The 13,865-nt window shown below is 35.5% G+C and overlaps 1 protein-coding gene across 9 annotated transcripts in view; it reads left to right on the top strand.

The window, feature by feature from the left end:
- The window catches only part of NRG4 (neuregulin 4), a 134,002-nt gene extending 120,411 nt beyond the window's left edge, over window positions 1–13,591 (top strand). For all 9 annotated transcript variants that reach the window (XM_007173425.2, XM_007173427.2, XM_007173426.2 and 6 more), the window contains 2 exons: window positions 3,274–3,357; window positions 12,423–13,591. In XM_007173425.2, the coding sequence (XP_007173487.1) occupies window positions 3,274–3,290 (17 nt within the window). In that variant the 3' untranslated portion in view covers window positions 3,291–3,357; window positions 12,423–13,591. The remainder of the gene's footprint in view (window positions 1–3,273; window positions 3,358–12,422) is intronic.
- The last annotated feature ends 274 nt before the right edge of the window (window positions 13,592–13,865 follow it).

Raw genomic sequence — 13,865 nt, 5'->3', positions numbered from 1 at the left:
TATATTCAGACAAAACTATAATTCAAAAAGATACATGCACCCCTATGTTCACAGCAGCACTAGTCACAATAGCCAAGACATGGAAACAACCTAAATATCCACTGACAGATGAATAGGTAAAGAAGATGTTGTACATATATACAATGGAATACTACTCAGCCATGAAAAAAGAATGAAATAATGCTGTTTGCAGCAACATGGATGGATCTAGAGATTATCATACTAAGCGAAGCAAGTAGAAAGACAAATACCATGTGATATCACTTATATGAGGAATCTAAAATATAACACAAATAAACTTATCTATGAAACAGAAATAGACTCAGAGACATAGAGAACAGACTTGTGGTTACCAGGGGATGGGGGTGGGGGAGGGATGGAGTGGGAGTTTGGGGTTAGGAGATGCAACCTGTTATATATAGAATAGATAACAACAAGGTCCTACTGTATAGCATAGGGAACTATATTCAATATCCTGTGATGAACCATAATGGAAAAGAATATTTTTAAAAAGACTGTATATATATGTATAATGGAATCACTTTGCTGTACAGCAGAAATTAACACAACATTGTAAATCAACTATACTTAAATAAAACATTTTTTAAAAAAGGAATGAATTGATAAACGCAAAGTGGTACATAAATACAATGGAATATTATTTAGCCTTAAAAAGGAATCAAATTCTGATTCATGCTACAACATGGATGAACTTTCAAGACAGTATGCTAAGTGAAATAAGCCAAACACAAAAGATAAGTATTACATGATTTCACTTATTTGAAGTATCTAGAGTAATCAAATTCATAGAGACAGAAAGTAAAATGGTTGTTACCAGGGGCTAAGAGTAGGAGAATGGGGAGTTATTTAATGACTACAGTTTCAGTGTGGGATTATGAAAAAGTTTTGGAGATGCATGGCAGTGATGATTGTACAACAGTATGGAACTGAACTGTACAGTTAAAAATGGTTAAAATGGTAAATCTTATTATGTATATTTCACAATAAAAAGCCAGAAAGAGATGCTGTTATTAAATGATACTGTCAGATGATTCATTTTAATATGCTCAAAATTAACTTTTGAGTTATCAAGAGATTGAGATGTGTTCCTCTACTTTGTAATTGAGTGAAATCATGTATTTTAATGGTTTGGTGAGTTTGTTGATTTTTGCTAAATTTGTAATGATATTGTCTGGAACTACATTCATTTGTAAAATGCCTGATGGTAAAGTAACCAGTGAAGAAATTCTCAGAGAACTGAAAATTTATTATTGAGCATGGTTTTAACTGGGAATATTAACACAAGTAAGGCTAAGTCTGACAGGAAAAAATGTAGGAATGGTTGACTGCCAGTAATGCTTGAATGCACAAGTATCCGTGTTTGTAATTCACCAGTAACATCTCTCTTCAAAAGGTTTGCCTCTTAATTTTTTTTTCAGAATGTTCAATGGGATGGTAAAAACTCAATTATTTTTTAGAAAATGTACACACATAAAAAACAAGTCGACCTCTTCCTGTTTATAATAAAATAGAAGCTACCTTGGAGTCTTTCCACACAGAGGTACTCTGGTTTCATTGAGAAAAGAGTTTTGGAACTCAAGTATTAAATTGCTGCTTTCTTTTAATGGAGGCAAAAAAGATGTCACAACAGAGGGTAAAAATCTAGATAAGGTATTGGGCATAGCTCACAAAATTAGCTGACTGACCACTTATTTTTTCAAGGTCAAACAGTCTATCAGTAACTGCAAGGCCATTACTTTAAGAAAAGCAAAAAGAAATGCCTTTTACTGCATGTGACAAGATCTGTGTCATGAAAATAAAGTTGATCACGGGGACTGGGAATTGCTTAATGCTATTAGCTCGTATTTGTTATGAAAATCACAGCATGATGGTACATTCTATTTTAAATTTTATTAATGACCTGCTTTCACCAGGGAACTCCTCTTGCCACCACACCATAAAGCTTTATTTATTTTATCACTCCCTTCTGATAGGTTTGTTTGTGTCACCCTGTGTGCCTCTGGAATATAAACCTCCCTAGGCAATCTTTTCAATTCGTTCATTAAGTAAACCTACAGCCTAAAGTCCTAGCATACATTTAGATTGTGATTATGCATCCCTATTGCAATAATGCAATAGTTCTGAAAGTACAGCTCTTCAAATGAAAAGCAAGCAGTGTAATATGTAATCATGAACATCAGGTGTCTGTAGGTGCCAGGCACTGTGATTGATATTTCATATCGGAGAAGGAGAACTCAAAATTTTAAGTCTTAACACCCATTGTGAGGCAGGTGGTATTATTCTCACCCTACAAAAGAGAAAACTGAGGCTTAGAGAGGTTAAGATCAAGATCACACATCAGAAGGTGGTAGGACAAGGATTTAAACCCCAAGTTTTTTTTTTTTTTAATTTTGTTTGTTTTTTTACTTATTTATTTATTTTTGGCTGTGTTGGGTCTTCATTTCTGTGCAAGGGCTTTCTCTAGCTGTGGCGAGTGGGGGCCACTCTTCATCGCGGTGCACGGGCCTCTCACTGTCGCGGCCTCCCTTGTTGCGGAGCACAAGCTCCAGACGCGCAGGCTCGGTAGTTGTGGCTCACGGGCCTAGTTGCTCCACAGCATATGGGATCTTCCCAGACCAGGGCTCGAACCCGTGTCCCCTGCATTGGCAGGCAGATTCTCAACCACTGCGCCACCAGGGAAGCCCCCAAGTTTTTTGTACTGCGCTTATGCTTCCACAGATATGGGTTAGACTTAGGGCTCATTGGCTATGGAGGGAATTGTCCCTACATTAAATAGTCCTAGCTAGCCACAGGGTTTTTTGTTTTGCTTTGTTTTGGTTTTTAGTCCTGATTTTTGTTGTTTTGTTTTGTTTTTGCTACTTTCTTGTTTTCTTGCCATCAGTTATTAATTTTTATTGCCGTTAGAATGACTCACTAGCAATCTTTTCCCCATACTCTCTTTATCATTTGTAATATCTTTAAAAAAAATTCACCAGGTTTGTTAGAACTTCAGGTAACAGAAAACAGGCAGTGAAGAAAGGCAGGGACACTTTCTTCTGTGAGATCTGAATGGAGGTGCTGACACAACTCTTCTGTGTTCTGAGGAGCGTTGTGCGGCTTATTTGTATGTTCTAGGCTAGTTCACCTCAACTCTTCATATCACAAACAGAAGGGGTGGATGACTATGTGTGAATAAAATAAAGATGTGTTGGCAGGTGTGCATATAAAGAAAAATTGAGATGGAGAAAACATCTTAATTCTTATTTTCTGTAGGTCATGGAGAACATTGAAGAAATAGCACAGTGAACCCAAATCACTGCTTTTTTGTTACAAAGGCAGAAAATGAAACACCAAAAGGTAAAAGAAATTAAACAAGTTAATCCTTCTTTGTTCTCTAAATAAGACTGAAAGTTATTATACCCTGAAACACAGTCTGTCCTATTGCAAGGTATGTGTGTTTCTGTCACGTATATTATTAGTTCATTTGCAGTCGGTAAATAGGGGAGTAATATTAATCCTATGTGAAAGTTGCATTGGTCAAACATGATTTTTCCCAGTAAGCTAATGTGTTGAGGCATCCAGAGGCAAACTTTCTCACAGCTAAGGAGAAACTTTTAGCAATGTATGAAGACCCTAAGAGAAAAGATGAAAATCCTAATTAAGGGCAAGGAGTGGCTTTAGTGGCTTTCACTGTGTTAAGCTGCCTGGGGAAGCTGCAAGTACAGGTAAGGCATGAAGACATTTCACCCGGTGATTAGAAAAAAAGCGTTGATTGATGAAGGTGAAACCACACAACTTGTCTCAGGACTTAATGACTCACAGGTTCTTTATGTCTGTGCAGAAGGAATTCGGTGAGGGACAAAGTGGGAGGTAAGAAGTGGATTTTTTAGTATAGGATGCTTGTGAAGGATACAAGTGGGCAGGCAAGAGAGCTCTGCCCCAAGAACTAAGTGGGCTACGTTTTTATAATCAAAGGAAAAGTGGGAAGTGGGAGAAGACCACCTTCTTCCACATTCTTTGAGTAGACATCACACTTACATCACTAGCTCCTCCTTTGGGTGGGGCAGAGGAGTTTTTGACCCTATTTGGTCAAACGGGGACTGTCATGGTGCTATTCAAATCAGCAGAAGGGTGGTAACATAGACTAAAATATGTTAAATCATCTCAGGTTTCAGTATGAGGGTCTTCTACTTTGGAATGCCACCTTTCCCCTGTATTCCTGTCCTTGGTACATGCTCAGGTGCATGTCCTAAAGATCATTATCTTGCTGACCTTGACCAGCAGGCTGCAGGCCTTGTTTTTTCACTTAATGGCCTGGGGCATATCTCATGCTTTTATTGCATGGTTTCATTGTTAAGACCTGTTTTGTTTCATAGTGTTCTGATTGCTTTCTTGAGTGTTCATTAGCTTACAATGGTCTCCCGAAGTTCCCTTTGTGTCTATAATCCCCTAGTGGGACTTCTAAAACTACCTGTGTAACTATCCTGCTCTATCCCTATCATTGGCAGCTACCTTTAGATCATATTTTTAATATATTGATGAAAATCGTTTCTCTATGAGAAGCAATTGATTTCAAGGATCTATATCTGAAAGAAACACAAGCCCAAAAGTTTAAGTATACCGAAGATGGACTAATTTGCAGTACAGATACTAGTGGAAATTTAGGATTCTAGTTTTTGTTACTGCTCAGGTTACAAAATTCCAAACTTATTTTCCCCAAAAGGCTTTTAATTTTAGGGCATGATTTTGCAGAATGTGAGGTTTTCACCTTATTAGGAGCAAAATAAAGAATTCATTAGGCCAGAACAGTTTCTTCAGTTTTTCCAACTGTGTAGTTACCCTGAAATATAATAGAAAAAAACCAATGGCAACTTTCAGGACGTATGAAGAGTTGTGGAGTAGCTTGGAGCAGTGGGAGTTCTGAACACCAAAGGTCTAGGCTAGTAAATGGTTGAGGCAGAGGAGCAAGCTCTGGGCAAACGTAACAGCCCACCTGTGAACAACTTCCCCTTCAAGCCAGTTTCTCCACATCCTTGCCAACACTTGTTTTTGTTTGTTTGTTTGTTTTAATAGCCATCCTAATAGGTGTGAAGTGGTATCTCATTGTGGTTTTGATTTGCATTTCCCTAATTAGTGATGTTTAGCATCTTTTCATGTGCTTATTGGTCATCTGTATATCTTCTTTGGATACCTGCCTATTCAAGTCCTTTGCTTATTTTGAACTAGGTTGTCTCTTGTTGCTGTTGTTGCATTTAAGTTCTTCAAATATTCTGGTTATTAATCCCTCAGTCGGTACACACTGACTTTTCCCAACAGTCTAGCCCAGTGTGAGCACTGTGAATTGAATCTGTCACTAGTGCCACTGATTCATTCATTCGCTCATTCATTTACCCATCATTCACTTACAACTAATACATATGAGCTTGAGACACTAGAGTATACAAAACGAAAAACCCTCATCAAATTTTTTAACAGACTATTTTTTTAAAAGTTACAGATTTATAGAATGATTGAGAAGACAGTGCAGAGTTCCCATATACTTCCCTCTCCCATACAGTTTTCCCTACTATTAAACATCTATGTAAAATGTACTAGTGTGCTACATTTGCTAATATAAATGAAACAATTATAAATTAAATGAAACAAATGAAACAACGTTAACAAAAGTCTATAGTTTACATTAAGGCTCCTCTTTTTGTTATAGTTTTATGGATTTTGACAAATGCATCATTTTATGTGTCCACCACTACAGTATCATGTTGAATAATTTCACCACCCTAAAAATCTCCTGTGCTCCATCTACTCACCCTTCCCAATCTCACAGTGATAACCACTAATCCCTTTACTATCTCTATAGTTTTCCAGAATGTCATATAGTTGGAGTCATACAGTATGTAGCCTTTTCAGACTGTCTTCTTTCACTTAGCCATATACAAATTAACCTTCCTCTGTGTCTTGTGGCTTGATAACCTTTTTTTTTTTTTAATAGCTAGGTTATATGACTTTTTTTGGTGGTTTAAAGAAGTTTTTATGGTAGAAAAACATACATAAGATGTTCCATTTTTACGTATACAATTCAGTGGCATTAATTATATTCACACTGGTGCAACCATCACCACCATCCATCTCCAGAACTTTCTCATCATCCCATACTGAACACTGTACCCATTAAACAATAACTCCCCATTCCTTCACTCAACACCCTGGTAGCCAACATTCTACTTTAAGTATTTAAATATTCTCAGTACTTCATGTAAGTAGAATCATGTATTTGTCCTTTTGTGTGTGGCTTATTTCACTTACCATGTCTGCAGGGTTCATCAGCACTATAGTATGTATCCAAATTTCATTCCTTTGTATGACTGAATAATATTCCACTGTATGTATCTACCACATTTTGCTTATTCATTCATCAGTCAATGAACATGAGTCATTTCACCTTTTGGCTACTGAGATAATGCTTCCATGAACATACATGTGCAAGTATCTCTTCAAGCCCCTGTTTTCTGTTCTTTTGTATAAATACCCAGAAGTGGAATTGCTGAATCAAATGCTAATTCTGTATTTAATTTTTTTGAGGAACTGCCATACTGTTTTCTACAGCAGCTATACCACTTTATATTCCTAGCAGCAATACACAAAAGTTCCAGTTTCTCCACATACTTGTCAACACGTTTTTTTTTCCCCAATAATAGCCACCCTAATGGGTATGAAGTGGTATTTCATCATGGTTTTGATTTGCATTTCCCAAATGGTTAGTGATGTTGAGCATTTTTTCACGTGCTTATTGGCCATTCTGTATCTTCTTTGGATTCCTGTCTATTCAAGTCCTTTGCCCAGTTTTGATTTGGGTTGTCTCATTGCTGTTGTTGCATTTTAGGAGTTTTTAATACATTAATGGATATTAATCCCTCATCAGATATGTGATTTGCAAATATTTTCTCCCATTCTGTGGATTGCTTTTTTCACTCCGTTGATAGTGTCCTTTGATACATAAATGTTTAATTTTTGATGAAGCCCAGTTTGTCTGTTTTTTCTTCTGATGCCTATGACTTTGGTGTCATATCCAAGAAATCACTGCCAAATCCAAAGTCCTGAAACTTTTCCCCTGTTTTCTTCTAAGAGTGGAGTTAAGTCTTAGGTTTAGGTCTTTGATCCATTTGAATTAATTTTTCTATATGGTGTTAGATAAAAATCCAACTTCATTCTTTTGCATGTGGATATCCTATTTTCCCAACACCATTTGTTGGAAACACTGTCCTTTCCCATTAAATGGTCTTGGTGCACTTCCCCCAAATCATTTGACCATATATGTGAGGATTTCTGGATTCTTTATTCTTTGATTATTGTAGCTTTGCAGTAAAATTTGAAATCAGGAAGTGTGAGCCTTCCATCTTTAATCTTTTTCAAGATTGTTTTGGCTATTTGGGGATCCTAGATATTCTGCTTATTTTTCTATTTCTGTAAAAAATGTCATTGAGATTTTGAAGTGGATTACATTGAATCTGTAGATCACCTGACATCATACCAGTATTAAGTCTTCCAATCTATGAACATGGGATGTCTTTCCATTTATATGTCATCTTTAACATCATTCAGCAATGTTTTGTGGTTTTCAGTGTACAAGTCTTTCACCTTCATTAAGTTAATTCCTATGTATATTATTGTTTTTGATGCTATTGTAAAGGGAGTTATCCTAATTTCTGTTTTGGGTTGTTCATGTTAGTGTACAGAAAGGAAACTGATTTTGTGTGTTGCTTCTGTATGCTTCAACTTTGCTGATTTGTTTCAAGTTCTAACAGATTTGTGGGTGCAGGGATCATTAGTGTTTTCTACATATAGGATCATGTATTCTGCAGAGATAATTTTACTTCTTCCTTTCTAATTTCAGTCTTTTTCTTGACTAATTACTATGCCTCGAACTTCCAACACTATGTTGAATAGCAGTAGTAAAAGCTGCATCCTTGTCTTGTTCCTGATCGTTAGGAAATGCTTTCAGTCCGTCTCCATAGAGTATGATGTTAGCTATAAGGTTTTCATATGTGGTCTTTATTATATTGAGGTTGCTTCCTTCAATTCCTAGGGGGAGGTGGTGGGTTTTTTTTAATCAAAAAGAATTTTGTCACATTCTTTTTCAGCATCAACTGATGGGATCCATGTGGGACCCTCATTCTGCTAATGCAGTGTATTGTATTTGATTGGATTTTCATCTGTTGAACCATCCTTGCATTGCAGCAATAAATCCACTTGTTCAAAATGTATAAAACTTTTAATGTGCTCTTGAATTCAGTTTGCTAATACTTTTAAGATGTTTGCATCAATATTCATCCGGGTATTGGTCTTTAACTTTCTTTTCTTGTGTTGTCATTGGCTGGCTTTGGTATCAGGGCAATACTGGCCTTATACAATGGATTAGGAAGTGTTCCCGCCTATTGAATTTTTTTGAAAGGTTTGAGGACTGGAGTTATTTCTTCTTTAAATGTTTGGTTGAATTGAGTAAAGCCAGAGGTTGCAGGATTTTCCTTTGTTGGGAGGTTTTTGACTGCTGATTCAATCTCCTTTCTAGCTATAGGTCTATGTAGATTTTTAATTTCTTCATGAATCAGTCTTAGTATGGTTGTGTTTTTGTTTTTAGAAATATATCCATTTCATCTAGGTTATTCAACTTGTTTAAAACTGCTCATAGTACTCTTATGATCCTTTTTATTTCTGTAGACTCGTTAGTAATAACCCTACTCTTATTTCTGTTTTTAGAAGTTGAGTCTTCTCTTTTGTTATTGATCTAGCTAAAGGTTTGTCCACTTTGTTAACCTTTTCAAAGAACTAGCTTTTAGTTCAAAATTTTCTATTGATTTTCTTTTCAGTATTTTGCTTATCTTAGTTCTAATCTTCCTTCTACTAGCTTTGGGTTTAGTCTATTCTTTTTCTAGTTCCTTAAGTTATAAAGTTAGAATGTTGATTTCAGATTTTTTTTTTTTAACGTAAGCATTTACAGCTAGAATTTTCTGTCTTATGGGATGCAATGAAAACAGTGCTGTTTTGGTATGTTGTGTTTGGCTTAATGTATTTTGAGGATGTTATTAGATGTGTAAATGTATATAACTGTTACATTGTTGTTGTATAAAACCTTTTAACATACAATGTACTTTTCTGTCTCTTTAAATCCAAAAAGGTTGTAAGTCTATTTGTCTGATAATAGTATACTCTTCTCTTTTGGTTACTATTTGCATGGAATATTTTTGCTCCTTATTTTCTGTGTTAGTGTCTTCTTTTGTGTTTTGTTTTACAGTGAAACATTAAAATTCTCTTTTTTCCTTTTGTGTGTATTCTATAGCTATTTCTTTGTGGTTACCATGGGGATTCCATTTAACATCATGAAGTAATGACATTAATTTGAATTTACAGCAGCTTAACTTCAATAGTGCATAAAAACTTTGCTCTTATATAACTTCACCCTCACTCCCTTTCAACTATTACTGTCACAAGATTACATCTTTAAGCACTGTGTCTAAAAACATAAACCAACTAAAAACATAGACCAATAACTGTATTTTTATATGTTAGTTCCTAAACTGTGTGGAAAACAAAGAGTTACAAAGCAAAGTTATAATACTAGCTTCTATAATTGTTCATGTATACCTTTACTGGAGAGCTTTACTTCTTCATATGGTTTCCTGTTCCTATCCTTTGTCCTTTCATTTCAACTTGAAGAATTTCCTTTAGCATTTCTTGCAGGGCAGGTCCAGTTGTATCAGTGTCTGGTAATGTTTTAATTTCTCCCTCATTTTTGAAGGACAGTTTTGCCAGATAGAAGATTTTAGGTTGACAGTTTGTTTTGAGAAATCTGATAATCTTATTGAAGATCCCTTTTATGTGATGTTTCTTCATTCTTGCTGCTTTCAAGATTCTTTCTCTTTGTATAGCTTAATTATACAGATTTTCTTCCACTTACAATGGGGTTGTATCTTGATAAACCCATGGTAAGTTGAAAATGTAAGTCGAAAATGCATTTTATATACCTAACCTACTGAACATCATAGCTAAGCCTATCCTATCTTAAATGTGCTGTGAACAATTACGTTAGCCTGTAGCTGGGCAAAATCATCTAATACAAAGCCTATTTTGAAGTGATGTAATTAACTGAATACTGTACTGAAAACAGAATAGTTGTACGTGTATTAGATGTTTACTCATGATCATGTGGCTGACTGGGAGCTGCAGCTCTCTGCCACTGCTAGGCATCATAAGTGCATATCTTACTGCATATTGCTAGCCTGGGAAAAGATCAAAATTCAAAACTTGAAGTATGGTTTCTACTGAACGCATATCATCTTTACACCATCGTAAAGTTGAAAAATTCCTAAGTCAAATTGTCCTAGGTCAAGGACCGTCTATAATGTATCTTGGTGTCTCTCTTGACTTTACCCTATTTGGAGTTTGTTGAGCCTCCTGATACGTACATCCACGTCTTGCATCAAATTTGGCAAGCTTTTTTGTCATTATTTCTTCAAATAAACTTTATGTAGCTTTCTCTTTTCCTTCTGGGACTCCTGTAATGTTTCTTGCTCCATTTGATGGTATCTTACAAATCCCTTAGATTGTTTACTTTGTTTTCTTAGACACAATTATTTCAACTGTCCTGTCTTCAACTTTGCTGATGAGTTCTTTTGCTTGCTCAAATCTGCTGTTCAACCCCTCCAGTGAAAATTTTGTTATTGTAACTTTCTGCTCCAAAATTTGTTTGGTTCCTTTTTATAATTTCTCTCCACTGGTATTCTCATTTTATTCATCACTTTCTTGATTTCCTTTAGTTCTTTGAGCATATTTAAAGGTCTTTTTCTAGTAAGTTCAATGTGTGGGCCAGGCCAGTTTCTGTTCCATTGAATAGGCCTCATTTCCCTGTTTCTCTGTATGCCTTACAGGTTTTTTGTTGTTGAAAATTGGGCATTTCACTATTACAATACTGTAATTCTGGATATAACATTCTCTTCTATTCCCAGTGTTTACCAGTTGTTACTGACTGCTGAACGCTGTTGTTCATTTGTTTTTGAGACTTTTCCAAGCTATTTTTACAAAGACTATCCCTTGTGTGTGATCATTGAAGCCTCTGTTCCTATTATCTCATGTTCAGCTGTTTTTAGAGATTTCCTTGAATGCCAGTTCTCCTTTTTGCATTTCAGCTGTGTGCTAAGGCACTCCTGCAGCTCTTAGCTAGGCCTGCTTCTATCCTAGGGATCAGACCAAGATGAAAACCTAGGCTCTCTTAAATCTTTTGTGAGCATGTTTTGCCTGTGCATTCATTTGGCATTCCATATCTTCCCCTGGGTACAACTGTTTTTGAATGCCCAGTTTCTCAAAAATCTCACCCCAGCTTCTCCTCTAGGCCTTACACAGCCTGTTTTATGTCTTCACCCATATCCAGGTGCCTGTGATTCTGCAGTCATCTTGCAGCTTTCACAAGCAGTGCCCATTCTTTCTTGCCTGATTTCCAAGTTATGCAAAACAGTGATGAGCATCTTGAGTCAGTCCTTCTAATCCCCCCCACAGATTAGAAAAGACAAACAGTGATTTGCAAATAAAGTCTATTCTTCCTCTTCTGGTTTGAGGGAGGGAACTGAAAACCAGGCTTCTGTCATTTTAAGAATAAGAGCACCACTGCATGGGAGGCAAGGGTGAGTAAAAAATCACAAAACTTTCCTACCATTTTGAGGATGGGATTTCTTCACTGGGCACTGTGTTAGCTGCTGTAAACCTTTGTTTTCCAGAGCGCCAACAAATTTGGTTCACACAGTTGCTGCTTTTTTCCTTTCCTCCTCAATGTTTCTGTGGAGGAACAAAAGCTTGGAGTGCTGTAGTACACAATTTTGCTAGTGTCACTCAGGTCAATTATGTTTATTCCTATCTGTAATTCTAGTATCCTGACTAGGCCTTGAACAGAATTATGTTTTAGATACATGTATGGTGACTGAATTTTGGTTAGATGTGGAGGTATTGTGTAAATGTTAAGAAAATGGTCTCAATTATCTTCACTGATTTACATTTAAAATTAATGAATATATGTATTTTTTTCCAATTTGTTGTAATTATCAATCTTGCCATTTTTACTGGCTGTGATGTCACTAGAGAACAGTAACTTTTATAAAAACTTTATGAAATGAAATGCTCTATACACTCTTAGTAACAAGACATTAAATGAAGTTTATTGGCCTCTGCCAATGTTTTCTACTTTAGAGTAGCATATATTCTTCTACTCTGCCTCCATCATGGCATAAGGCAGAAATGAAACAAAAATAACATGTCTTGTAAATATCTGACTATTTTTCTCTACAGTCTAATATTTAAAAAAACTTTACATAGCACAGATATTAGTTTTGTTTATTTAACAAGGATGTCATTACTAATACTATGTTTTGTTATTTTAGGATTTTCATTAAGCAGACTCATTCCCTTTCTACAAATGAAAACCAAGTCAGTCATCTAAAATCTCAATTTCAAATCAAGAGGATTTAGTCTTCTGTTTTCATTAAAATGGAATTTATGGTGGTGTTCAAATGGGTTAGACTGGGCACAAAATGACAAAAGTAGATTTTTTTCTCAAAAATTTCTGCAGAATGCCTAGGAAATTCTCAGATTTGTAAAAGTTTATTTTACATTCTTTGCATGTTCATTGTGTTAAATTTGTAATATAAATTAGTGGCGAAACTCTTGCTGTTTGGCTTCTCTTACTAGGTTGAAAAGTTGTTTTATTTACCAATGATGCAGGTTTAAGCAAAGTTGAGAATTAATTACAGTAGTGAACTGGCCTTCTGGACCCCCTTCATTACTCTAGGTCACAGACTATTAAATATAACAATGTATAGGGTGTCTGTTTTGAGATCTTAATTCCAAGCTTCCTTACTCTTTCTTATATTGCTACTTGGCTTTTCAAGGAGTTTATTCCTTTGAAGCAGCCTTTAACAAGGCAAATTGTAGCTGCAGAAAGATTCTACTTTGAAAGCACATTAAGGAAATCAATATTTTTTAAACACCTTGATTAAACTATCCTATCCTTGTCACCTGATAGAAGACAGCTCAGTATTGTAAAGAAAACAGTAAGGGTACATCTTCTCTTTTTGTGCTCATGTCAATTTTTTCATGTGATCATTTTTCCAGTTTCACAAATGACTACAACTGTTGCCATTTCTAGGAATTTAGTATGTTTTTAGCTGAAACAGAAACTTTTCCATTAATGCTTGCTTTTAAGACAAGCCTTTCAAAACTAATAAATTGTTTTAACTTTGGTTAAATTATTATCCCCCCCACCTTTCCACAGAATGTCAAAGCCTCTGAGAGGCAGGGCCAATAACTTTTGTTTTCATCAGTACTACTCCTTCAATTGGTTCAACTTCTTCCCTTTCTATTCTGCACCAGGGTTCCAATCTTGTGGCCAAATGAATTTATTGTTCATAACAAGCTCCAAAGTCTCAGCTATAAAAAGGAGCCATATATTAACCTCGAATATTGTATGAAATGACCTTGCAGCAGACTCTCCTTTGAGAAGTAATAAAACATTTTATGTATTAATTTGAAAAAAATAAAACAATTCATTCAACTGGTGCATTTTGTTCATATTTCCATTTTCAAAATCCTTTTTCCTCTACTGTTCAGTCAACTCTGGTTAATATCAAGGACAAAGAAAATTTACAAAGTATTTTCCTTACATGCTATGTAAGCATAACCAAGGACTTAAATTTTGAGATATTGTCTACTTGATAATGGGTACCAATGTCAAATAATAGAAGAGTTAATAAATAAAAATGGCTAAATATTAATATTCACAGATTAAAAGTTCTATGGCAATCAAACTTTTCTTTGGACTTGCTTCA

This window comes from Balaenoptera acutorostrata, chromosome 3, assembly GCF_949987535.1.
Source record: "Balaenoptera acutorostrata chromosome 3, mBalAcu1.1, whole genome shotgun sequence".
Lineage (NCBI taxonomy): Eukaryota > Metazoa > Chordata > Mammalia > Artiodactyla > Balaenopteridae > Balaenoptera > Balaenoptera acutorostrata.
The sequence above is the reverse complement of the archived record's forward strand: the minus strand, read 5'-3'. Positions and strand labels throughout refer to the sequence as shown.